Source organism: Crotalus tigris, unplaced genomic scaffold (genome assembly GCF_016545835.1).
Source record: "Crotalus tigris isolate CLP2741 ecotype Arizona unplaced genomic scaffold, ASM1654583v1 scf7180000018548.2558034, whole genome shotgun sequence".
Lineage (NCBI taxonomy): Eukaryota > Metazoa > Chordata > Lepidosauria > Squamata > Viperidae > Crotalus > Crotalus tigris.
Genome location: NW_024097071.1, coordinates 636585 through 663656, shown reverse-complemented (window position 1 = coordinate 663656; position 27072 = coordinate 636585). Strand labels below are relative to the sequence as shown.

At 35.9% G+C, this 27072-nt stretch overlaps 1 protein-coding gene across 11 annotated transcripts in view; it reads left to right on the top strand.

The window, feature by feature from the left end:
- Positions 1-27072, top strand: part of ANKS1B (ankyrin repeat and sterile alpha motif domain containing 1B) — a 359470-nt gene that overhangs the window by 205998 nt on the left and 126400 nt on the right. For all 11 annotated transcript variants that reach the window (XR_005557974.1, XM_039354033.1, XM_039354032.1 and 8 more), the window contains 2 exons: positions 11904-12002; positions 21896-22048. Coding sequence is in view for 10 of the 11 variants with exons in the window: in XM_039354033.1 (XP_039209967.1) it covers positions 11904-12002; positions 21896-22048 (252 nt within the window). In the remaining variant the exon portion in view is untranslated. The remainder of the gene's footprint in view (positions 1-11903; positions 12003-21895; positions 22049-27072) is intronic.

The window sequence follows — 27072 nt, the reverse complement described above, 5'->3', positions numbered from 1 at the left end:
GTCATAAGTCGAGTATTTTCCCTCCCCGGGAGCGCCACGCATGCGTGGTGCTACCCCCTGCACCGGCCGAGGCGTAGCTGGCAAGGGGCAGCGACGGCGCAGAGCGACCACCGGCTGGGTCACCAGCTGGCCCAGCCCAAGGGAGGTAAGGCACCCACTGGGCCCCACGCACACCAGCAACCCTCTCTGCGCCCACCGGCCTCCCACCTCCCACCCCTGGCCCTCTTTTACTTACATTTTTAGTAGTTGCTCAGCAGGGAGGGGTGGAAACTTCCAGACAGCTCGCCTTCGCTGCAGACAACTTGCAGCACCATTTGCAGAATGGGACTTTTGGCGGGCTCAGCAGAACAGAGACAGCCTGGACAATTCCTATTGGCTTTTGAAAGCCAATAGAATTAGACTCTATTCAAGAGAGTCTATTCTATTGGTTTTCAAAAGCCAATAGAATAAAAGGGAGTAGCACAGCTAAGGAAAAGGGGAGAAAAATGGCGGACTGCGTTGTTTGGCGACCCCCGTGAAATGGTCGTTCGACCCCAAATGGGGTCGCGACCCACAGGTTGAGAACCACTGCTCTATAGGAAGACTAAAACTACTGTACTTTCATTGTAGTTAGCTATAATAACCTATAATAGCTATAACAATCTTGTGGGTCTGATTGTGCAGTTACTTCCTCCCCCTCCCCTTCCCCACTTCCTCCTCCTCGTCCTCCCCTTCTCTGCATAGTTCAGAGAACTGGGGAAATGTCTATCTGAGCTATTTCCAAATGTCATCTGGGCATTTTAGAGTTCAAAAATGCTTTTTTAAGGCAACAGCACCTGCACATCTCCATCAAAGGCATCTTTTTTATTCTCTACATCTAGCAATAGAATGAATTACATCATCCTGCTTCCCAGCCTGTGAAATATTCTCCCTGTGAGGTGAAGCAGCCCCCCCCCCCAATCCTGGCCTTCCGAAAAGAAATCAAAACATGGCTCTCGCCTTGCATGGGGAGCCCAGAGGAGCACACAGCTGTGAGATTGGCTGGTGCCCTGAGAGCCTTAACAGTGTTTAATCATCCTTGTCTCCTTCCAAATTTTTAATTTTTATATATCGCCTTTATATTTTAACATTTTACTGTATATTACCCAGAGTCTCTCTCTGAGGAAGAAGGATGATTCAAAACTGTGAAAAATAAATCAATAAACAAATTGTTGCCTAGAGAGATACAATACATGTATTGCCTATTATTTAGTAACTTAAATGAAAGAAAGTTATCCAAGGAAGGTGATGTGCTCCAGCTGGATATGATTTGATATAGCAATTTGTTGTCCTTAAAATTAGTCTCGTTTTGCAAGACTTTCCCAACTGCCACTAGAAGGAGACAATAGTAAGATCGTATCATAGCCACCAGCCAACTGCCACATACTGTATAAGTTGCTGTGTGTTTCTGTATGTGTATATATGTGTAAAACAGTTCATCGGGCTCATAGACAATTACTGATTCATTTGATCAAAGGTCCACCCCTTCATATGATTAGGGAAGTTTGGTTGCATGGTCGCTTTCTTGGCCTTTTGTCCGCCCTGGCTATATTAGCTCCTTGAGCTATTATTAAATCACATATCTTTTACCCCACTCCTATTCTCCACTGATGTCCATGCAGCCTCATGCATGTCACAGAGACTTGGGTGGAGGAACTAAAATATGTTTTATGATCTAACTTGCTGTTATGCAGATACTCTGTTCCAAAGTGGTTGGAGTAAAGGTATTGTCATAAAGATTCCATTTTCCTTTAAGCCGCCCTTTCTGGGATTTTACTACTTTTAAGGAAATGTACTTTGCTGCAAACACTCAAGTGACAATAAAGATTCTATGACTACACCCTACAATCTAACATGACTCCTGAACTGATCAAAGTGCTCTTGAGAGTAGTGCTGCATATATCAAGGATTTTAGTGTTGGGAAATTCCTGCTGAGATGATTTTGAGAGACATGGCTCAAGATTTCATGTTTACTATTGCTTCCATGGGCTTTATTCGGAAATGAGAAAAACCATAACCTCAACTGGATCTTTGTCCTGGTAGGAGCTATCTGCATATATTTTTATGAAAATAATACCCTTTTGGAAAATAGATTACTGTCAGGTAAAAATTATACTGTTACAAGAAATTTTCATTTGCATACGAAGGAGAGCAGAATTAGCTGATCTCCTTCCAGTTGTTAATGAAGCAGACTGGATTCCAGAAGGCTCTGGAGAACATTTTCTCAAGCCTGACTGGCCATTCTGTCAGTGATATGGTTGCAATATGGAACAATGAAAGTTCTCAAGTATTTTATACAGTAGCTATTAAGCATTCTCTGTCCAGTGTCATAACTCATAATACTTCATGGTGTATGGGGTGATTGGAGGTGATTTTCACAGCTTAACTAGACTCTAGTGGAAAGTAAACATGGATGTTATAAATCAGAAAGAAACACATTCTTGCACTTGCTTGTAAAGCTGTTAACCATACTTCGGCTTTTTTTCTGACATACAAGTGATCAGACAGTAGAAGTGTTCTGAGTCAGTCAGGGGTAGAGTTCCAGCAAGTAATCTGAGAACAATAATCAAGCTGTAGTTATTGGGCTAACAAGAAGTCAAGAGTTTACCTAGCCCACATGACACACTGCTTTAAGGTCTGACATTGCAGAAATATTTCTAGTGACTTAAGTCATTAGTATCAAACACTTCTTTATTTGTTACCCAGTTGCAACTGAAGCTGAGCAACCATTATTTATTATGGTCAGATTCTGCAGAACTGCAATTCCCATCAGATGCTTCCTGTTGTAAGCAGCCATTACTTTGTCTTGTTATCTTTTGACTCTTGAAATGCTCCTGCCAGTGTTACTGAGGGGTTGAGGACTCTTAATTCCTATTCCAGGTCCAAATCTTCCATAGCAAATTTGGGAGAGCATGTCTACCTCTGTGTTTTCCTGCTGGGGTTGGATCCTTACATTCGGTATTGGCAAGTTCATTGGAGTTCATCTTCCAAACTCTAGGCTTGAACATGAACCACCACTCTAAATTAGAAAGGAAAGGAAAAAGCCAGCCTTCTTTCTGTGTGAAATAAATTGCTGTAACAATCAGGAAAAAACAAAGAATATACCAAGTATGAAAAATTATTTATATATTTTTAGGAATGACCAGGTAGCGGTAGAAGAAATGAGGAAGATGGCTATAGCAATTTAAGCCAAGAAATTGCATAGACATAGCCACGAGGTCACCAAGAGTCAAAGAAAGTACCGTATTTTCCGGTGTACAGGACGACTCGGCGTATAAGACAACCCCCAACTTCGGCACCGATTTCCACACTTTAGAAAGTCGTCTTATACGCCAGAAAATACGGTACTATTTTTATAAAATTTCAACAAAAATATTTACAGAATGGGGCTTTCACATAACTTAATAGAGCTGGGCAATTTAATACCTGCAATAATGTCAGTGTTATTACTGTACTATTAAACATGGTCTTGTTTTGTTTAAGAATCTAGGGATTCCAACTACATCAATTTTCTGATAGTATTTTCAACATACATTTTCAGATTGATATAGCCTTATCCTACCAGAAACATATAAGGCAAAAATGATATATCAGTTTGGTCCATACAGCTCTACCCCTATCATAAATTAAAGTGTTTTCTATATTGATACTCAAAATAGCAGAAATGGTAAAAAGCCACATTTAATAACTAAGGTAAATTTTTTGTTGCCACACACTTTAAATTACTGACCCTGGATAGCATGCATTGAACAGCCAAATACATGATTTTACCAAATAAATCATATACTATGTATAATAAGCAAAAATAATTTCAATAAATATGATAATGCATAGTAAGTGCCTTCTGCTAATTGCTTTTGGATCAAACTGTCAACTAGCATAGTGCAAGTATTTAGTCATTCTGAGAAACTGAAGGAAAAATAAGTAAAAGAAATTGAGAAATTTGTTAAAGACTCATTATTTCTACTTATCTCATTCAATTCAAACATGTATCATACAGTTTTTATGCATCTGAAAGCATGCAATTGTTTTATGTATATCTTTGAGAGTATAACTTCAGCCAGAGTCACACACTCAAGCTCCTTGAAAACCCATAATAACTCATAGATAACAACTGCAATCCACTTCCTCTCCTTCAGGAGCACATCTGATGTCAAACATAAAACCCAGGTGGGTACATTTCTAATAGGAGACCTGACTGACTTCCTGGCCCATCCAGGTTTTGATAAAAAGCCAGGTTAAACATCTTACCCACTATCAAATCATGTATGAAGATAATTTTATTATGACCTGACCTGGCATTCAACAGCATGACAAGGTAATCTATATGAGAGTGGAGGATTACAAAATTTGGTAACCTGCCTTCTTGGAGATTTCTGAGTCCTGGGCTGCAAAATTGCTCTCAGATAGACTACCTGTTATCCATAATAACAGCCTATCCCCAGGATCCCACCACATCTCCCTGAGCTCATTGTAGTCATCAAGGTCCATCCTGCCTTCTAACCTTCACCGTATTATTCCCACTCCACACTCTCCTAGGCCAAGGCATACATTGATCCCATTCATTCACCAATGTAAATGATTTATTTAAAACATTTGTACAGTTGCCTATCTCATATCAAACTCTGGGCAGCTCTCAATCAACAAAATAACATCAATATTAAAACAGCATAATACATATGCTTATTAAAGCCATAAACATTAAAAACCTGGCATCAGAGTGAAGCTTCTGTGCACAACCCCTCATTAAATCCTCTTATCATCTCACCCTGTTCCAGCATTTGAGGGAAAAACTAGAGAGAAATCTAGCAGGATATGGGCTTGCCAAAATTCAACTTTAAGAGTGTCCTCAAGCCAGGGACTGCAAAGGAAAAGATATACTTCTCAGGTCCAATAGGCAATGTTTAAGGGAAGGACTAGGAGCACCTGTCTGATCTGTCCTTAGGAGAAGTGATCCTGCAAATAACCTGGTCCTATGCCACATAGGGCTTTAAAAGCTTCCTCCTGGGAACTGATAGATAAGGCTCCATGGAGCTTAGATATTCTGGTGCCAAAAGGACCACCCAGCCTCACATAGCTAATGCCAATTTGCATCTCTTCAAGTGTGTTATAGGTAATCCTCAACTTAATGACTATAATTAAACCCACAATTTTGGTTGTAAGTTGTGATGGTTATAAAGCAGGTCACCATGAGACTGCCCGATTTTATGACCTTTTCTGTAGTGATTGTTAAGCAAATAAGGCAGCCATAAAGCAAATGTGGCAGTCAGTAAGTGAACACCACAGACATTAAGTGAAGCCATTTTTTGCTATGGGTCAGTTTTTACCAGAAGTAAATGCCAGTTTCCAGCAAAAAATTGTAAATCATGGTCATGCGACCTTGGGGCACTGCAAAAAGCTATAAATACAGGCCAGTTGTCAAGTGTCCAAAACGTGGTCACCTGGCTGCGAGAGGAGGCAGATTTTTAAAAGATGCAGTTATATACCATTTAGAAAAAGCAGGACAATTGCCTTTTAATACAAAACAGATAAGATAACTAAAACATAATCTTCTGCAGCAATAATGAGAATATTACATTTATTAACTAATAGTACTAAACAGCAAAATATCAAAGTAATTTAATTGGAAACAACTCATATGACTATCTTAAAAAGTATATTCTAGCTTAGTAATATTAAGTATTAATATTTGATCGATATAAATATAATCAAATATCTACTAAGTTAAAATCCAACATGTACCATGTACTTCTTTCTGTATGTGACATTTAATTTAGATGGTATACTAGTGTGATTTGATACAGGATCTGAAATCCGATTATAATCCCCAGCCATAGTTATCTGATCTGAAAGCAAGGCAAAGAAATAAAACATTTGCATAATGTATCTGTAGACTTCATCATGGAATCATGATAATTAATAAAACAGTGCATTGACTGAGGCACTAGTTAATTAATATTTTAAAATATCCCTGTGGGTCAACTATTTCTTGTTTCTCTGATAGATTTTGGCCTCTGACCTACATGTCGATCCACTTATCTCCTATATAAAAATACACAAATTTCTTATAAAAAATAAAACTGCCATTTTAACTTTACTAATATAGTAATATTTGCTTTTTCTTAAGAGAGAATTTTAATCCATTTCTATTATGCAAAACTAATAAAACTCTATATTAAACTAAAACTCCAAAGATGACAAATGAATAAGAATCAGTAGTGTATGCTAACATATACATGCATGCAAACCCAGCCAGCCAGCCAGGCACACCTGCCTAGTACATATACAAATATATACTTTTCTTAAGAACAGAGTAAAAAAATACTTGTGGTATTGTTAAAAAAATAACAGAAAATAATCAAAAGGAAAGCAAAAAGGAAAACAGACCTATCAATACATATATATGAAACACTAAAAAAATATTAAACCCAAAGCAACTTGCAAGGTAAAAAACTACAATATAGAAAATTAAAGAAAAAGAACAATCAAAGAAAAAGAAAAATCAAAGAAAAAAAATCACTAGGACTTCCAATAGTGTGTGTTGATGTTCCAATACACTGTAACAATCTCAAAACGATTTTCTTTTCCAAAGGATGGAAAATTTTCACCTGTAATATGTTTCAGTAATGACTTGTTTAGTTTGACCATATGAGAATTAGGTCTCCTACCCCAATCTAACAAAAATAGAATAAAAGAATCCTTTCATACTTTAATTCCTCAGAAATAAATTCCTCAGCTATAGGTGGATCATAAAATTTCACACTTTATTTCTTGCCTGAATAGGAAGAAAATTACTGGGGGGGATGTTTTAGTTGTTCCTGTTTGTTATCTGACAGGCCTTAATAGAGAGCTTTTAGTTGTCATTTGTCTTCTTATATTTCCCATTCAAGGTTTCCCACTCATTGTGATAAATGTAAAATCTGATCCTATCTGAAAAACTAAAAAACCTCACAGCAGTGGTGCTAGGCTTCTCAGCCAAAGGGAAGCAAACATATTTGAGGTGCTATTTTAAATGAAAACTGAAATTCTGATCTTCCAATAGCTTCTTCCATGAAAACTTGTGATTGGTTAATATGGAATGGTTAGATTATTTCTACAATGTAAATTATTTCTACAAAGAAAGCTCTGCAAATGAAACAATTAAAGTAGTATTGAAAGAAAAATCATCATCAGGGTCCAGTCCAAGCCGGGAATAAACAAAATGGAGACTGCTTAGGAAAGAAGGTTCAGTTTATTTAATTGCCAGAAACTTCAGCGACACAAAATTGCTGACAAAATGGAGCTGGGAGTGATGGGTTTTTATACCTTCTTGGGATTTTATGTTTGGAGTTGTTCCTGTTCCTGTGGTTTTGCATTTGAGGTTTTTCCTGTTCTTGTGCAATGAACTTTGACCTGAGCTTCAGTGTGCCCTTTTGGTATTCTAATGGTGGTGGGTTAATCCTATTGTGTCCTAAAGGTCATGTCTTTAGATTTCTGGGTGGGGAATGTAGATTTTAGGGACCTTTGTCTTTCTAATCCCATCAGCTCCAAGGTTCCTGGCCCCAGTCTTCCTGAATGAATCACCAAATCTGCATTTCTAAAAGCTGCTTTCTGCTTGGGGCAGAGAGATTGGGGGAGGAGTTTTCTGCCTAAATTTTTCTATTATTCCTTTCGGGAAATATAATATTCTGCCTTTTTAATATCCCCCCAAATATTTCCTTCTCTAGGAAAGGTGGGTGCAGACTTTTTACAGTAGGATTTTAAAAAAAACTTTTAAAATATTGACTACATCTGAGGAGGCTTTTAACACAAGATTTCAAATTAAATATCTTTTGGTTCATGTAACTTACATTTTTTAAATCCTCCATTTTTAAATTTAAAGACTTTATCAACCAAAGCTTTAATCTCCACCTTGAACATGTTTAAATCGTAAAAAGTAGTATTGAAACAATGCTATTTGTTTTTCTAAAATCTAATATAGCAACTGCTATAATTGCTATACGAAAGAGAAAAGAATACTCTTTTTGGACTGAAAGATTAAAGCAGAAAAGGGTTCTGTTTCACTGGGACAAATGAGAAGGTATCACATTTACTTTTAAACTGAAGATATTTTGAATGAATTCTGCTCAAAAAGCTAAAAAACATTCTTAGGAAAATTAGGAAGAGGTACACATAGAGATTTCAGAAGAGAATTGTACATTTAAAAATAATAAATGTCTAATGTGTAATATAAATAGCGCAAATGCTTCTCAAAAGAGATTTTTTGTCCATTATTTAAACAGATTAAAACAGGATATCGCTGTGTACAAGAGAATCATATTACTAAAAGGATAAAAAATGTTATATAAAAATTTTGGTAAATAATTACCTCAGCAGTAACAAAAAAATGTACAGACTGTAGTTAAAGGGATGGAGCTGACCTGAGAAGCTCTAAATTCAGTTTCTGTCCAACTGATCAGAAAGTTCATTGAGCCCTACCTACCTCTTAGGGTTTTTATTGCATGCTACCTTTAGTTCTTAAAGAAAAAATGAGATACTGATTAATTAATTACTAATTACTTGATTAATTAATTACATTTATTTATTGCCAAAGGAAACTTGAAACTGGATCTGGGGAGGAACAATCCAAAGATCGCATTTGAACAAAAGATATTTTTAAAGCATAGTTAATTTGGCCACTCTTTCTTGCATGAAGAGTCGAGTCATGGTGATCAGGCAGTATTTCCTAGTATACTTGCTTGTTATTCAAATATGGATTTTTTTCTCCTCCACCTCCAAATTGTTTAATTATATAGCAAGGAACATTATTAAAAATGCTATAAGGTATTTTTATGTCACATATTAGTAGTAATTACATTATTTTTATAGTGATTCATTTTGTACCAGTTATGTCAAATTATAAAAGTAGGAAAAAAAGTGCTTCATCCAAATGATAAGAATCAGTAACCACCCTCCATTAGCACCTTAAATCTGCTAATAAATATAAATAGATTTTATTTTGTTCAGTTTTTCATTTTTCTAATATTGTTCTGTAAAGTTTTCCACTTAGCCTCACAATTGTCCCAGCATTACTCAGGAATTTAAAAGAGCCAAAGAAACTCCTGAGCTGAGGTTTCAGCAAGCAAACAACTTTTATTTTGATCAAAATAGAGTTCGGTGTCCCCGTCTCTCTTCGTGGCTGGTAGAGAAATTAAGGCAACAACCAGGAAAGATGTCTTCCACCTTTTATACCTTTCCAGAACAAAGAGGTCAGGTCTTTGTATCAGGAACGCAAATGTACAGAAAAATAATTCCAAGATGATGACTCATACACAGCAACCCAGGCTCCATCCGTAACTCCTTTCCCCCCTCCCCTTACTGTGCTCTTTTCATGTAAGCAATCACCTGTACCTAAAGCATGAAACATTTGCTTCTATATAACTAATTTCCCAATATAAAGCACCTACAAAGCTTCTTGCACATAAACAAAGATATACCTGTATATATAATGATTGTATCTGTCCTCAGTGTGGAAGGGACTGCCACTTTCGAATTGGCCTTTTTAGCCACACCAGATGCTGTTTTAGGACCTCTTTCCAGAGCACGATACCATAGTCTCTCGAGACTGAAGGATACCAATAATATATAATGATTACAAAGTATCACTATTAATATCAATATTACTAATATCAACCTTAAGCATAATAAAATCCCTTCAGTTCATTCTATGCCCACTTTCATATCTATTTACTTTTTTTCCAGTCTGCATAAAAACCCAGATACAGGTCTATACACATTTTTAATATGCAAATATTTGTATTCTCTTTTCATGTTTACTCATTTTGCAAATAATTTTATGGCTGTTTTCCCTAAGTTCAAAGATAGTACTGCAACTTTTTTTATTTGTTCAAATAACTCAGTAAATGATTTTAAATGGTCATTGTTATGTATGAGAGTTAAAATTCAACAAAAACTATGGATAACAAAACATCAAATAAAAAAACTTTAATTCAATGCAAGTTGGGGAGAGTTAGGTGCCAACACCCATGACCGTCTTTTTTCTCTTCCAATCTTTCATAGCAGTTGTCTGTGAAATATATCTTAATTTGCTTCTGCCTTGATCATGGCAGATCTTACTGGGTCAGCTCAGTCACAAGCCTTCTAATGTAAGCTGTTTTTCATTTTCATCCTTGCTCATAGTGGCGTCACTGCTCTTTAAAACTCTTTCATACCTGTAATGGAGGACTCTGTCAATCATGCTGCTGGGCAGCAATTCTGCCCACAGACTGCTTATGAGCAGCAAGCAGCACTAGCATCCAATAGTGCAATTGAGAGATCCACAGGAACATTTAAGAAGTTACACTAATTTTTAGGGCAAAGTTAAGAGGTTCTTTACTGAGATAATGAAAGATGTACAAAAACCACTACGAGTCACGTGGTGCAAATAGGGTGATCTCATCCCCTATCGAATGAGTCATTCCCAAAAAGCCACTAGGTAATCAGCCTAACTCAAAGGATGCATCACAATCAGTTTTGTGCAGACAACCTAATTCTAGCCCTAGGCCTTATACTTTACCCACACATAAAAGTCCACCTACCTCTTTGAATAACTGGTAAACAAGGTAAAAACTATTGATAAGTACATATGAACTTTTACATGCATATTGCAGTCTGGTCATTAATTATCATAGACACATAAAACAACAGTTAACAAGATCATGAATATTGAAGGTGAATTTATATGTTAATATATAACTATAATTATGCTGATATAATAACAGTTTGGAAATTGTAAACTTATTTATTTTTCACATTTTTGAACTGTCCATCTCTCTCAGAGGTAAATCAGGTAAATATGTACAAAAATATGTTAATTCAATTAGTATCTAACCTATCTCTACATCTATCTGAGCACTATGACTTTTAAGGACAAAATATAGCCAAACCAACCAACTGCAAACTCAGTGAAGTAACCAAGTTTTCTAAGGATTCTAGTAGAACCAACATAATTTAAATGAGGTTGAACTACCACTGACCAATACTTAAAACTTGCAATTTATAACTTTTATAATTTTTAATTTGATTCCATCTCACACATAAGTGTGGAATTGGGAACATTGAAAATTGATCACTACACCTTACTTGAAATCTTTAGGATGATAAAGTCATCTTTTGAAAGTCAGATGTAACACCCAAGGTTGTCTATCAAATGCTATATCAACTAGGAAGGGAAGTAAACAAGATTGCATTTGTCTCAGCTTTTGTTTCAGATTAACAAAAAATACATGGTGTATTACTTTAATAAATGATACTTTGATTTTACAAGTTGCTCTATTCAGATGTTCTCCTAATAATAGACTGTTGGAGTGTATTATACAATAGAGCAGGAAGGTTGGCTTGGAAATAAGTTATAAAAAATTAAAATTGTGAGTTGTACCAGAGATGAAGTGCTGGCATGTAAATAGACAATCAAGTAGTTTTTAGGTTTCAAGAATTTATGGTGTTTTTCCATATACAGTATATGGTGGTAAGGTAACCACTCCTTTATTGGTCAAAATGCTTAAAAGAAGATAACTGTAATAATTTTTTTATGATCAAAAGAAGGTAGTTATATACAAGCAGCCTTCAAATTATTTTTGGCCCTGAAAGAATTGTTCTTATTTCAAGAGAATTACTGACAACTTGAATAACTTTCAAATAATTACTGCTATTGTGAGTGTGATTTTTCCTATTTTTTGCTTCTGAAAATAACTTGCCAACTTCTTTTCATTTCAATCTATCTTGAGATAATTAATCAGGATCCAATCTATAATTATTTATCATGGGGTTAAATATCATTTGTTAAGGACTATGTAATTTGAAATGTAATATTATTACTTTTTAAATGTATTAAAACATCTATCAATATTTTTTGTTGTTCATTTTAGGGAAGCAATGTTATGGAGGATCAGGATCTCTTGGAAATTGGAATACTTAATTCTGGACACAGGCAAAGAATTCTACAGGCAATTCAGCTTCTTCCAAAGGTATCCTTGTTGTTGTTACAATATCTGAATTCTTTCAAGAATAAAATAACTGATAGTGTACAGTGATGCCTCGGTACTCAACTGCTTCAAAACTCATCAAATTTGATACTCAACACATTTTGATGTGAAAATGTTGCCTCGATACTTGTTGTTTGTTTGGTACTCAACTTGCTGCAGTAGGAAAACAGACAGGAAGTCAGCCATGCCGGGAAGGTTGCTGCAGAAGGAAGAGGGTGATTGCTGTAGAGGGTGGACAGGAAGTTGGCCATGCTGGGAAATCTTAGTCTTCATCATATGTTAATATATTACAAAGTTCAAAATAAATCTTACTGTGGATTTTATTTTATTTTTTTAAAATATTTTTATTGTTTTTTAACATAGCAACCTTAATATTTGGTAAACAGTGTATTGTCTGGATTTATATTTAAAACAATAAGAATTAATTTCTATATTCCATAATCCACATAGTAGCTTTCCTTGATGTTTTCATCTTCCAATAATATTCTCTTTTACCAACCTTAAATTAGTACATTTCTTAGTATTTTGATAGATAAAAATTGAATATAAACATTTTTCTATACAAGTAACAAAAACATCAATATAAGGCTGTGGATTTTAGTGTAGCTATTTCCACTAGGCCATTTTGATTTGACATTGTTGTTTGCTTGAGTTTTGAATTTTTAGGCAGCCATATGTTTACTTTTCTTCATTAAAATGACTTTTTTAAAATCATCTTTTAAGAGAATCATAATAATGCTGCACAGTTCTAGTAACAATATCCTTATTACTAGGCACATGCAACTTAAATGTTTTATGATTTTAATATTTTTGAGATTCAGTGAAGTTGCATTTTTTCCAAATATTGTTGCTGTGCATTTACAGATTTGCCCAACGAATCCTTCCAATAGCTCATTTAATATCACTATGTCTTGCTTTCTGATGTACAAATATTCCTTGTCTTCTGTTCCAAAAATCTTAATTTTTTTATTGACCAATCTATGTGCAATCTTAAACAAAGGAAGTATTTTTCATCCTATTCTACATGTTCCCCAGATTTCAGTAAACTCCCTAATCCAAAAAAATAATGATTCATCAGATTTGCTGAAAATATCTTGATCTACTCAATATCTATTTGCATGATGAAAATTTTATTTCCACATGAAGAAAGGCAGGACAAAAGCTACTCCTTATTTATGTGCACAAATCTAGCACCATCTGAGGGGGGGGAGGGGAGGAAGGTATTAATATACTTGGAAAAACTTTTTTTAAAAAAAACACACATTTTTAGAAAAGATTTTCAGAAACAGCCTTATAAATAGATTATCCTGTAATTAGACTGACATTGTTTCTAATTATCAGCTCTTGTATTTGTTGTTAACATTCTGAACTTGATGCAGCTTGTTCTGTATTTCTACTCTCCTGGTTCTGTTTTTCCCATTCATGATAATGTGTTCTGTTTTTAATAGCCTTTCTATATTTTTAATATATTTTAAATAATTTTGTAATAATTTAAAAACTGTATTACTTTTAATCTAACTATATACCCAATGGTCTTTGCCACTAGATCTGTCACACTGGGGATACTCTGAATCCCATCAATAAAACAGCAACACCTGATAGGCCCCAGGAAGTGTGATTTCTCTATCATGGTGTCCACCTTATAGAACAAACTCCCCACAAGATGTGGACAGCCCCAATCCTCTTGGCTTTTGGGAAGACCTGGCTTTTACCTGAGGCATTGAAGCCAGGATGTTAATGGGGCTGTGGTGGGGAATTGGCTTTGTTTGATATGCTGATGTTATTTATTTATTTATTTATGAGACTTATATACCGCTTTAAGTGCAAGCACTCTCTAAGCGGTGTACACCAGTAAGCAATGTATATATATTTACATTGCCCCCAACAATCTGGGTCCTCATTTTACCTACCCCGGGAGGATGGAAGGCTGAGTCAACCTTGAGCTGGTGAGATTTGAACCGCTGACCTGCTGAACACAGTCAGCTAAAGTGGCCTGCAGTACTGCACTCTAACTGCTGCGCCACCTCAGCTCTTTATGTTATGTTATGACTTTTAGGGACCTTACCCAGTTGCTTTCAACTTGATTTCTATAGATTATGTTTTTTTTTATTTCTGTTTCCTACCAAGAGTTCCCTTGGATAAGTTTGTTTGCAAGGAAAAATAACACAAAGCTCTAAAATATTAATATTAATTAACATATATAAAATTCAACATTCCATATCCCAATGCTTAGTTTTAACAAAATCCTACCAAAGGTATAAAATGGTCCAAATATTCCAATGTGAACATAAAAAAAGAATACCAAAGTTTAACATGAGAAAAATAAACCATTTTTCTTTTGCAAAAGACAACATTGTATGCAACATTTCCCCATTCCAAATACCAACAATTCCAAAGAAAATTACTCCAAATAGAAATTTATCCATTCAAATAAACATTCCATAACTTTAAACTATAAACAAATAAAGAAAATTAAATTTAACAAAGAGTTATAATTTCTCCTTTAAAAAGATCACCAAACTTCCTTACTTTGAAAAAAGACAGTTAATACAAACCCACTTTGTGTACTATAAAGTTAGGATACAAAAAGTAATTATAGAGAAAAGAACAAACGCCTTATTAATTGTAAGCAATTCTAGCATACCCTATTTTTTAAATTAAAGATATCTGCAAATGCAAAAAGAGCCAGCCAGAATAATATGTCCTATTTTATTCCTGGTCAAATAAGCCAGCTTTGTACTCTTTTTTTCTTCTGTACAGAATAATCTTTATCTTTAATCCAGCCAGATGGTTGTGTGATCTTCACTGAAAATTTTTTCAATGCTTTAAACAGTCTCTCTTGCAAATCCAACAAAAAGCAATTATTTCAATTGACTTCTGCAACTGACATTTTTATTTCCTTCCTAATTTTTAAAACTGTTTCCGTTTTCTCTTTGTTCTTATTCATAGTCTCAGTCATGTTTTCCTTGGGTAAATTTTGTGCATATTTTGTTCTGTAACATTTTATTCTGGAAACATACTGTTTCCAAAAAGATGCAACATAGCTGACATAATTAATTCAAAATCCTGATGCTGGTCCTTGAAGATATCTTTGATCGCCATTTTAAGTTACTTGTCTTATTGCATCTCCAATCTCAAAAAACATTTCTCTTTCCTACAAAGATGCAATTACTTTTTAACAATACTTTAAAAGCCCAATATTCTGATGTTTTCTGAACCCTTAATTCATTTAAAACTTTTTGTAGCCAAAACCTTGCCTTATTTTTTGCTGTTTAAGTTCTTAAGGATTATAAAATATATCTTCATATTCCTAAATTAAGAATAGAAAGGGCTCACCCAGTTTTGTCTAATTTTTTTGAGGCAGTTAATAGATAATTAAAAGATAGCTAGCAAGAAAAGTGAGAGAACTTTGAAAAAGATTCCATTGGCAGCTGGAACAATTTTGACAAATACCCTTGTCTCCAAATCCCCCCTTCAGGATCACTGTCTTGTGGTTTCTTTGTGAGAAGCAACTGTAAGGAGCTTGGACAATATTGTAGCCTCTCTTTGTCCAGAGTGGATTGTACCGGTAGGAGCTGAATTACTCATCAGCCCTCTCATTTGTGGCCACAAACATCAACTGTGCTTTGCACAAGTTGTCTTCAATCCCATTTATCACAGGTTTCTTGGTCTTTCCTTTTCACTTGACCCACTCATTCTTCCTTCATATAATTGGTTGATTCATTCATGATTCCTTCATATATTTGATCCACATTTATTCTTTCTGTATGATACACTATCTTAGCAGACATTTGTACATTCATTTTTGTAGTCAGTCTACATTGCTAGAGTGCCCATTCATTCCTGACCATGTCTCTTCTTAATTAGTTTCTATTGAATTCACGTTATTCTTCTTCTGACAAACCAATTTCCATATAATAATCTAGGTAAAGACACATTTCTTGATGGTACCGTGTTTCTTTGAAGATTAATTATTAATTAATAATCATTGATTATCATTAGATGTCTATGTAGTTACATCAGTCACCTTAGAAATTGAATTAGTCATTGCCACTTAATACCACTGCCAAAAATGCTTCCCTGGCAGCTGATCTAGACACATTTCAGTTAGGCTGTATTTTGCTGTCATTCTATAGAACACTAAATAACTTGGCAATTGGATCCAAGGACTTTTATCTCACACACAGATCTGCCAAACACACAGTCATTAGCGGAAATCCTGCTAGTTGTGCTCACATAACCATTCTTTCAAGATGGAAATTTTCCTTTCTTTGTCATTTTTTATTTGCTTCACTCATAGATTTTTTTTTTAGCAAGTCTAGAGGAAAGGTATTCTAGAGGTGCAAGAACAGTATTATAGTGAATTTTGACACTTTCTTGTGTTGTAAGAATTTATTGTTTTGTAAAGTACTATCAACAAACATATGCAAGTGAACATACACATATTCAACATTTTCCCATAAATGTATTTACCTAAACACACAGAATATGTCAATACTTCCATGTAAACAACTTCTCTAATACTTCTATACATGCATGTATATACCATGATATATACTTATAGTCACATAAAATCTCATCTGTAAATTTATACATAAAGATCTTGTTGGACAAATACAAACAACTTTGATATTATCCCTATACTGATGTGCTACACAGGAGGAATTCATTGTTTATCAGAAGCAAATGAAGGCAAATAAATATAAGTCTAAAAGCGCAGCAATATTACCAAGAAACGATTATTGGACAAGCAATCCCCCAAACAATACCTGGAAGCTTTCCTCTAGTCAGACACTTTTTGATAAACATTTATAGAAAGAAGCCTACATTATTAGCTAGTACTGCCATACATCAGAGACATCTCAGAAACAGCCAACAGACTATTACAACCACACGGTGTCACTACAGCAGACAAACTAACTAAATCCCTCTAAACATCTTAAGTAAATTAAAAGATCCAATTGCCTAAGAAGGAAAAACAGGAATCATCTATAACATACAATGTAAGGACTGTAACAGCCACTATGTAAGACAAACAGGCAGAAGACTAGCAGAGTGCATGCACAGTTAGCTAGAAGACAAGAAAACAGCCTAATCTTTTAACACATGGACAGATTCAACCATAATTTCAACTGTGAAACTGTCAGCATCCTAGACTAAGCTAAATCCAAAAATATGAGAGAATTCCTCAAAATTTCGTATACAGATAAGACAGCCAACTGGCACATAGAGATAAATATTTATACATCATTCCCAAAGAAACAATAAAAAAGCTAAAAAGGAAACAAAAAAGACCAAAGCACTTCCTCATTAGCAATCAACACCTAGAAAAGAAGGAATTTATGCCACAATTAACACCAGGCAAACAATTAGACAGTAAATAAGACCCTAATAAAACAACTACCAACTCAGACAAGCAATCAAGCAATAAACTACAACCTAATCATTCTCTATGCTCAGTTGTTCAGTGACTAGTCATCTCGTGGTTGTACTATTGTAAAACACTCTATATGGGGCTATCCTTGAAGAGTATTTGGAGGCTGCAGCTGGTGCAGAGAGCAGTGGTGCAGACAGTTCTGGGGTCCCCAAGAATTGTCCCTGTAACAGCACTGCTCTGTGAGCTGCATTAATTGCTGGTCTGCTTCTCCTATCTTTTCATAGGGCTTAAAGACCTGGCTCTGCCAGATAGCCCAGTGGGGGGGAAGCACAGTAGTAGTGGTTGATTGAGTAAAACTTTCCCCCATTCTATCCCCACCCTCCCCCTGTATCCTTAGATTTTAATCTTTGCTTTAAATTTATATGTGTTGTAATGTAGATATCTTTTTATGATTGTAAGCCACCCAGAGCTACCTTATGATAAGATGGGCGGCCAATAACTTTTATAAATAAATTAAGAAATTACAAAAGAGAAAACAACACTCCTGCCAACACTGACTGGGCAAGCTACTGTATATAAATAGAGAGGGACAGGGAGTTAATTGATATGGAATAACCCTGTCCCCGGCAATCTAAAAATTATAGGGCTATCAGTGCATGGAGCATAGATGTGTGTGTGGACAAGAATGCCAACCTTGCTAGCAAGCAAAATGAAGCCTCTAATAGCGAGTGCCACACAAAGTGCACTAATCAAATAGGTGGTAAGACAATAGGGGAACTCAGGCACCACACAGGTTATGTAGAAAGGAAACACAGGGCCACTCACAAAGGACTCAGATGTTTATACACCAATGCACAGAGTATAAACAGCAAACAGGGTGAACTAGAAATTCAGGTTAATGAGGGCAGATACGATATTGTTGCCATTACGGAAACGTGGGATGAAACCCACACATGGAACACACAGCTAGAGGGATTTAAATTATTTAAAAGAAACAGACCAAATAAAAGAGGAGGTGGAGTTTCTCTCTATATAAGAAATAACTACATCTCTACAGAAATAGAGCACAACAATGATAAAAACTGTCTTGAATGCATTTGGGTCAATATAAAAGGGGGGGGGAATGACATTGCCATAGGTGTATATTACAGACCACCCAACCAAACAGAGGAAATAGATGAACTTTTTGCTAGTCAGCTAACTAAGGTATGTAGGAAGCACATCACAATAGTAATGGGGGACTTTAACTACCCTGACATCAACTGGGAGACAAACTCCGCACCAAGTGGAAGATCAAACAGGTTCCTGGCAAACCTAGCAGACAACTTTGTCTCCCAAAAAGTAAAGAAGGGAACTAGGGGATTAGCCATTTTGGATCTAATTCTCACTATCAGAGACGATAGAAGATATTGAAGCCATAGGAACCCTGGGAGGAAGTGATCATGCAATATTAGAATTCAACATTATAGAAGCACAAGCAATAGAACACAGTCAAACTAAAGTCTTGGACTTCAAGAGAGCTAATTTCAATAAACTTAGAGAGGGCTTGGGAAGGATTCCATGGATGAGAATCCTCAAAGGGAAAACAACTCAAGAAGCTTGGGAAATTTTGAAAAATGAGATGATAAAAGCACAGACTAGCACAATACCAACAAAGAGGAAAAACAACAGCTCTCAAAAGAAACCAGCATGGCTGCATAAAGAACTCTCTGACAAATTGAAAGATAAAAAGGACAAGTATAGAAAGTGGAAAGGGGAACATAACTAAGTCAGAATATCAGCAAATAGCCCGAGCCTGCAAAGATGAAGTGAAGAAAGCCAAGGCTCAAAATGAACTAAGGCTTGCGACCAAAGTCAAAAATAACAAAAAAAGCTTCTTTCAACATGTAAAAAACAAGAAAAAAGTGAAGGAAATGATTGGTCCATTAGTGGGTGGAAGTGGCAAGAAGGTGACAAGCAACAGGGAGAAAGCAGAACTATTTAACTCGTTTTTTGCATCTGTCTTTACACCAGTGGTTCTCAAACTGTGGGTCGGGACCCCATTTGGGGTCAAACGACCATTTCACGGGGGTCGCCAAACAATGCAGTCTGCCATTTTTTTCCCCTTTTCCTTAGCTGTGCTACTCCCTTTTATTCTATTGGCTTTTGAAAGCCAATAGAATAGACTCTCTTGAACAGAGTCTAATTCTATTGGCTTTCAAAAGCCAATAAAAATTGTCCAGGCTGTCTCTGCCCTGCTGAGCCTGCCAAAAGTCCCATTCTGCAAACGGTGCTGGACCAGTTGAGTAGTCCTCAACTTATGACCGGTTGGGGGTCGCGGCATTAAAAAGGTTGAGAGCCACTGCTTTACACAAAGGGAAAAAAACAGACCAACCTATCAAAAATAGTGCCATAAAAAACAAAATAGAAACACAAGTTAAGATAGGCAAGAAAATGGTAAGTGAGCACCTGTCCAGCCTAAATGAGTTCAAATCGCCAGGACCAGATGGATTACATCCCAAGGTTCTCAAGGAACTAGCAGATATGATATCAGAACCACTGAACTATATTTTTCAAAGATCCTGGAACACAGGGGAACTACCAGAGGACTGGAAAGAGCTGATGTAGTTCTCTTCTTCAAAAAAGGAAAAAAAATGGATCCAGGAAATTACAGACCTATCAGCGTGACCTCAATACCTGGGAAGATTCTGGAAAAGATAATCAAACAACGAATCAACAAACACCTAGAGGCAAACGAAGTCATTATTAAAAGCCAACATGGGTTTGTCAAAAATAGATCATGCCAGACAAATCTTACTGCATTCTTTGACCAAGTGACAAAATTAATGGATCAGAGGAATGCTGTGAACATAATTTACTTGGACTTCAGTAAGGCATTTGATAAAGTAGATCACAACCTACTACTTGATAAGATAGAAAAATGTGGGGTAGACAGAATCACCACCAGATGGATCCGTAGCTGGCTAACCAGCCGTACTCAGCGAGTGGTCCTCAATGGAACTGCATCTATATGGAGGGAAGTGTGTAGTGGGATGCCCCAGGGCTCTGTTCTGGGCCCAGTGCTCTTCAACATCTTCATCAACGATTTGGATGAAGGGATAGATGGGGAACTCATTAAATTTGCAGACGACACCAAGCTGTCAGGAATAGCCAACACTCCAGAAGACAGCCTTAAGATACAGAAGGATCTGGACAGACTTGAACACTGGGCACTAACTAACAAAATGAAATTCAATGGTGAAAAAAGCAAGGTTCTACATTTAGGCAAGAAAAACCAAATGCACAAGTACAGCATAGGTGGCATCATGCTCAATAGTAGTAACTGTGAGAGGTTCCTCGGAGTCTTAGTAGACAATCACCTAAATATGAGCCAGCAGTGTGCTGCAGCTGCCAAAAAGGCCAACACAGGCTGCATTAACAGTGGGATAGAATCAAGATCACGTGAAGTATTAATACCACTCTACAATGCCTTGGTAAGGCCACACTTGGAATACTGCATCCAGTTTTGGTCACCACGATGTAAAAAACATGTTGAGACTCTAAAAAGAGTACAGAGAAGAGCAACAAAGATGATTAGGGGACTGGAGGCTAAAACATATAAGGAACGGTTGCTAGAATTGGGTATGTCTAGTTTAACGAAGAGAAGGACAAGGGGGGACATGATAGCAGTATTCCAATATCTCAGGGGCTGCCATAAAGAAGAGGGAATTAAGCTATTTTCCAAAGCACCTGAAGGCAGGACAAGAAGCAACGGGTGGAAACTAATCAAGGAGAGAAGCAACCTAGAACTAAGGAGAAACTTCCTGACAGTGAGAACAATTAATCAGTGGAACAGCCTGCCTCCAGAAGCAGTAAATGCTCCAACACTGGAAGTTTTTAAGAGACTGGACAGCCATTTGTTCAAAATGGTATAGGATTTCCTGCCTAAGCAGGGGGTTGGACTAGATGACCTCCAAGGTCCCTTCCAACTTTACTACTATTACTATTACAAGAGCAAACCTTGCTTTCTTCTACCACAAACATGTTACCTACCATCCAGGTAAGAAAATGTCTGCAGGCAAACAACCAAGCTCAAAGAGCACTAAGGACTCCATGGTTTAATCTTCATCTACATATATTCGCCTTCAAGAAAAAGTAGCCAACCTACCAGAGAGCCTTCCTATACAGAGGCTGCTGTTGCAGAAGTGGGTTCCATTTTGAAAATGGTCAAATTTCTTTCAGCTGCCTATCAGTTGAAAGGAGTGTATGTATGTTTGTATGCATCAATTCCGTACCCATCCTAACTATAATGTTTCCCCCATATGGCACAAAGTCATGCAATTTAGAGGCATATTATAAATAGCCTCCCTTAAAGAAATTTAAAAATATTATAATAGAGCTACATTTAAATATTTTTCTAATTTAAATATTCTGATGTAATGTTCTTTTTATTTTATTTATTACCACAAATCTGAAATGATAATGCATTTGAAAATTACTTGGAATTTTTATATTTCAGATGAAACAGACAGGCAGTGATGGCTACAACCCCACCTCTGTAGCAGAATGGCTAGATTCTCTGGAACTGGGAGATTACATCAAGCCCTTCTTGATAAATGGCTATACATCAATGGACCTTGTAAAGAAAATTTGGGATATTGAATTAATTAATGTAAGTTGATCCATTTTTTCCTTTTTAAAACATCTCAGTTGTAATTCTAATGGATGAAAAATGTTTTACTTTTTCAACATAGTGTGGTTAATGACTTATCTGTGTTCAGAAAATGTTGAGGCTCAGCTATTCAGAACTGCTACTTCTACTTAAGCAGATATACTAGGCTATTCCTGCTAGCCCAGCTCTCCAATGTCACATTCTTTTTTCCCATACAATCATGTCCAATTCTTGAAGATTGCCTGAACAAGTCCTTGCACTTTTCTTAGCAAGAGTTTTCAGAAGTGGTTTGCCATCACCTCCTTCCTAGGGCTGAGAGAAACTGACTGGGCCAAGGTCACCCAGCTGGCTTACTTTTAGCTGCACACAAACATATTCACACTGAGACATTTTTCACTCTTGTCAACTAAAACTCTTTCTTGCTGCCACTTTACAACAGTATAAGAAAACAACAAACACAACTATAAAAGTATTATTTTCTTTTCATGATTATTTTAATAAGTGATTATTATATCAATTGTCTCACATCTTTATAAGCATTTTATTTCATATTACATAAGCATACATATGTAAATAATGAAACTTTACTTTGTATGCCCAATGATTTTACTCATAGATAAGAGCTGGTATCTCAGATAATATTCAGTTAAAAATTTAAATGTGGATTCCAAAACTAATTTCAGAGATACAATGGCAAAATTGTGTTGATATCAAACTATATCAAACAAAACAAAACAAAAACAAACTTACTGAGACTATCTGGATTTTAATTGGAATAATTTTGTTTTTTAATGGTAAATCATACAGATTGCGCTGGCCTTGTTTGAAAGTATTGAAATATTATTTTGTGTTTCTCTTTGGAAATTTTAGGGAAATCTTATTAAGAGTAACAGTTTATGGTATACTAGAAAAGCCTCTACCATTTCTATAAAAGACTTTCTGCTGAAACAAATGACTATTCAATTTTTGGGGACAATGTATTCAAATAAGAGGATTCCAGAATAATGCATTTTGCTCTTTTCTGCTGACCTAGAGAACTTCTTTTATGAAAAAAACTACTTTTATTATATTGAGAAAAAAATGTAACTACCTAAAGGAAAAAAGCAATCTTTTGTTCTACTGTCAAATATTTTACATATAAAAGAAGTAGGATCATAATAATGCAACCAACTGCTAAGGATTACAGAGGACAAGACAATTATACATATATGCATATTACTTCAAAACACATGTTTGTTATATTTTAAAGAAACTTTTTTGTGAATTTATGTGAACTTTTCTTCCTGAAAAAGAACTTCTTGGAAATTCAGCACAATTGGGGGTTTGCATCTAAGGCTATTCTTAAATGCTACATGGTGAAATGCAGTGAAAGAAACAGGGTATATCAGCTTTTCAACGTACATTAGAAGCAGCCAATTTGAAATTCTAGTACACTAATTTGGAATTAAGCTTGACTAGAGCCTTCCATATAAATAAACATAAGCAATAAAACAGATTAAAATATTTAGTCTCATCCCCTTGAATTTTTAGTGATACAGTTAACATTCTGGATCAGACATGTCAAACTCGCAATGTCACATGACATCGCATGACATATTGTAGCTTTTTTCCCATTGCCGGTAATGGGGTGGGCACGGTTTCCTGGTGACACATCTGGCCCGCAGGCCGGCAGTTTGACACCCCTGTTCTAGATCATGACATTGTATCATGACATTGTATCAGTTGAAGTTTACATTGCCAGTGGCTTGGCTTTTTCTTATAGTCCAGTCTGGAGCTAAGAGCTATCTCCAGACAGCTGGATCATATCTGGGAAGTGGGATTTGTGGGGAACAAAAACCCTATTGTTCTGTATGCATTTGTATTACATTGGATGTAGACCATTAGATTTTTTGTAAAAAAAATATTGTTGCTCTCTGTAGCATTCTGACCAGCTCTGTTTTATTATTTGTAGAATTTTCTGTGATTTGGTAGCATTGGTGGTATAGCTATATCTGTTTTTATTTTTACTGTTTATATTTTGCTGCCTGTTAGTCCAATTCTCATCATTCACTAGTTATTGTAGTCACTGAAATTATATGTTGCTGTTGTTGATTTGTTCAATGGAGCACTTGCACTAGATATATTATTTTTTTAATCAGCAGAATTGTTAAACAAAAAAAGACTATTGAACAGATTTGATTTTTGTAGTTGACCTATATACATGATAGATTCCCCCATTTCACAAATAAATACATTGCAATAGGAAGACATTTAAATGAATAATCGGGAAAAAAAACTAAGGGAGTTTAATATCATCTATTATTAATTACTAGGAGCTACAAACAATTCACTATATCTTTGCATCCTCTTCTGTTTCCTTTTTTTAAAATGTATTATACAGTATATTTTTAAAAAGTCAAGAATAACAGGTGAGTTTACAGGTATGCAACCAGTATTTTTTTCTTTCTCTTTCCTGGAAAAGTATAACACTGAAAATTATTCTTGGTTGTTGGCTGGCAGCAATATTAAGCTCTAGCAATCAAAATGGAGTATTTCAGATGCCTTACGTTTTCTGCTTGAATAACAATATCCTCATTCTAGCATACAGTTCCTGTTTGCCAGTTGTCTCCAAACAGAATATCTTTTTTTAGAAATATCCTAATGGAATATGTCATTGTTCCACAAATAAATTAATCTGATATACAGTACTGCCTAATACATTTTCATACATTTTGCTGTTTGGGTACTTTGAAGGTTGTCGCTCATTTAAGAAATGGCATGAAAAAAATTAGGCTGAATATAGAGTTTCTACTGCTTCTGAAGAAGCTAAAACAGCCTCCCTCTACAGCACACAATCCATCATACAACAAACTGGTAAAATAAATAGTCACTAAACGTTTTGTTGCCCTAGGCAACTATTTGTACTGCCTACAGCACATCTGAACATCTTTGAATATCTTTTTAACTCTTTCGTAGTAACATACTGTGTGGTTTTATCAAAGACAGCAATGGTGCCCACCTTATTGTAGATAACCATCCATATACCAGTTACCTGAGTTATTGACAGTTAACCTGAGGCAAATTTATTACTGTGATTTTTAAAAAAATCCATATTAATAAACATTGAAATCATAAATTAGGTTGTGATTTTAAACAGGTATTTTATATCAGAATCTAAAACAAAATTTGACTATCTCTGTAACTGAGGAGTATTGATTCTTGTCTAGGCATCAGATGCCTACAACAGAAGCAGCTGGAGCAGTTATAAAGGACGTTTTTCTTTCTCTCATTATTCTGTTTTTATTATAAAATTTGTCTCCTTACCCCCATGAGTAGATGTGTCTTTCTCAATCTCGGGACCTGTATAAAAGGCTTGGGAATGTAAGAGTTCTGGGCAGGATCTTGGCTATTCTTAGAATTGTACTCTTCTTGTTCCTGAGATCTGTTGGAGCCGCTCTTCCAGCTTTGGAGTCACAGCCTCATTGGGATCACTTTGGCCTATTATTTCCACATACTCTCTAGTTCCTCCTTCAGTCCTAGTACTTTTCTAGTTTCTCATAATCCTTCTTCTTGATAGTGCTGTCACTTGGCATTATTACATCTACCACCACTGCTGATTTCTGCTCCTTGTCTACTACCATAATGTCCAGTTCATTGGCCAGCACATGCCTGTCTGTCTGGATCTGGAAGTCCTACAGGATTTCAGTCCTGCATACAAACACAAACACACAATGCTATATAAAACATTATTTATGCATACTGCTTGATACCAACCAGAGTGGTATGTGTCTCTCTAGGTCTCTGTCTGTCTCAGAAGCAGTAGAAACTCAGAAAAGAAAAATTCCTTTCTTTAAGGAACATATCTATGTAATGTAGTTTAGAGAGTAATTATTAGGGGGCTGGAGGCTAAAACATATAAGGAATGGTTGCTGGAATTGTATATGTTTAGTTTAATGAAGAGAAGGACGAGGGGTGACATGATAGCAGCGTTCCAATATCTCAGGGGCTGCCACAAAGAAGAGGGAGTCAAGCTATTCTCCAAAGCGCCTGAAGGCAGGACAAGAAGCAATGGATGGAAACTAATCAAGGAGAGAAGCAACCTAGAACTAAGGAGAAACTTCCTGACAGTTAGAACAATTAACGAGTGGAACAACCTGCCTCCAGAAGCGGTGAATGCTCCAACACTGGACGTTTTTAAGAAGAGACTGACAGCCATTTGTCCGAAATAGTATAGGGTTTCCTGCCTGAGCAGGGGGTTGGACTAGATGACCTCCAAGGTCCCTTCCAACTTTATTATTAGTATTATTATTATTGAGGACCATTGCACAGTCAGCCAGATGTTCAGACTGGATTTGGCATTCTTGTCTACTTATCGAGTCCTTACCAAGGACCTGGTATAGGCAGATGTGGATGTTTGATGTTATTACAGATATCATTGCAGGGTGGAAGCAGTTCCTAGTAAGGCCGCCTTTTGCAATTGACTAATGGCGAATTTGTCAATGCCAATGGTGTTCAAGTGGTGCTCCAGTTGTTTTGGCACCCAAGGAACCTATTTCTATTGGTAATAATAATAATAATAGTAGTAGTAGTAGTAGTAGTAGTAGTAATAGTAGTAGTAGTAGTAGTAATAATAATAATAATAATAATAATAATAATAATAATAATAATAATATACTGAATAACTCAGGACATGGCTATCAAACATCAAAAACATCTGCCAGACTATCCCACCTCCTTTACATGGATGATCTGAAGCTGTATGGAAAAACATCATCTGAAATAGAATCGCTGCTTAACACTGTCCCTATATATAGCCAAGATATTGTTATGGAGTTTGGCTTGAACAAATGGGCCACACTTATTATCAAACAAGGAAAAGTAGTGAAAACTGAAGGAATCAAGATGCCCACGAAAATAACATTAAGAGTCTGGATGAGGAAGATTACTACAAATACTTGGGTATCCTTCAAGCTGACAACATCAAGCACACTGAAGTCAAGAAAAAGATTAGAGGTGAATACATCAAGAGAATGAAGAAGATCTTA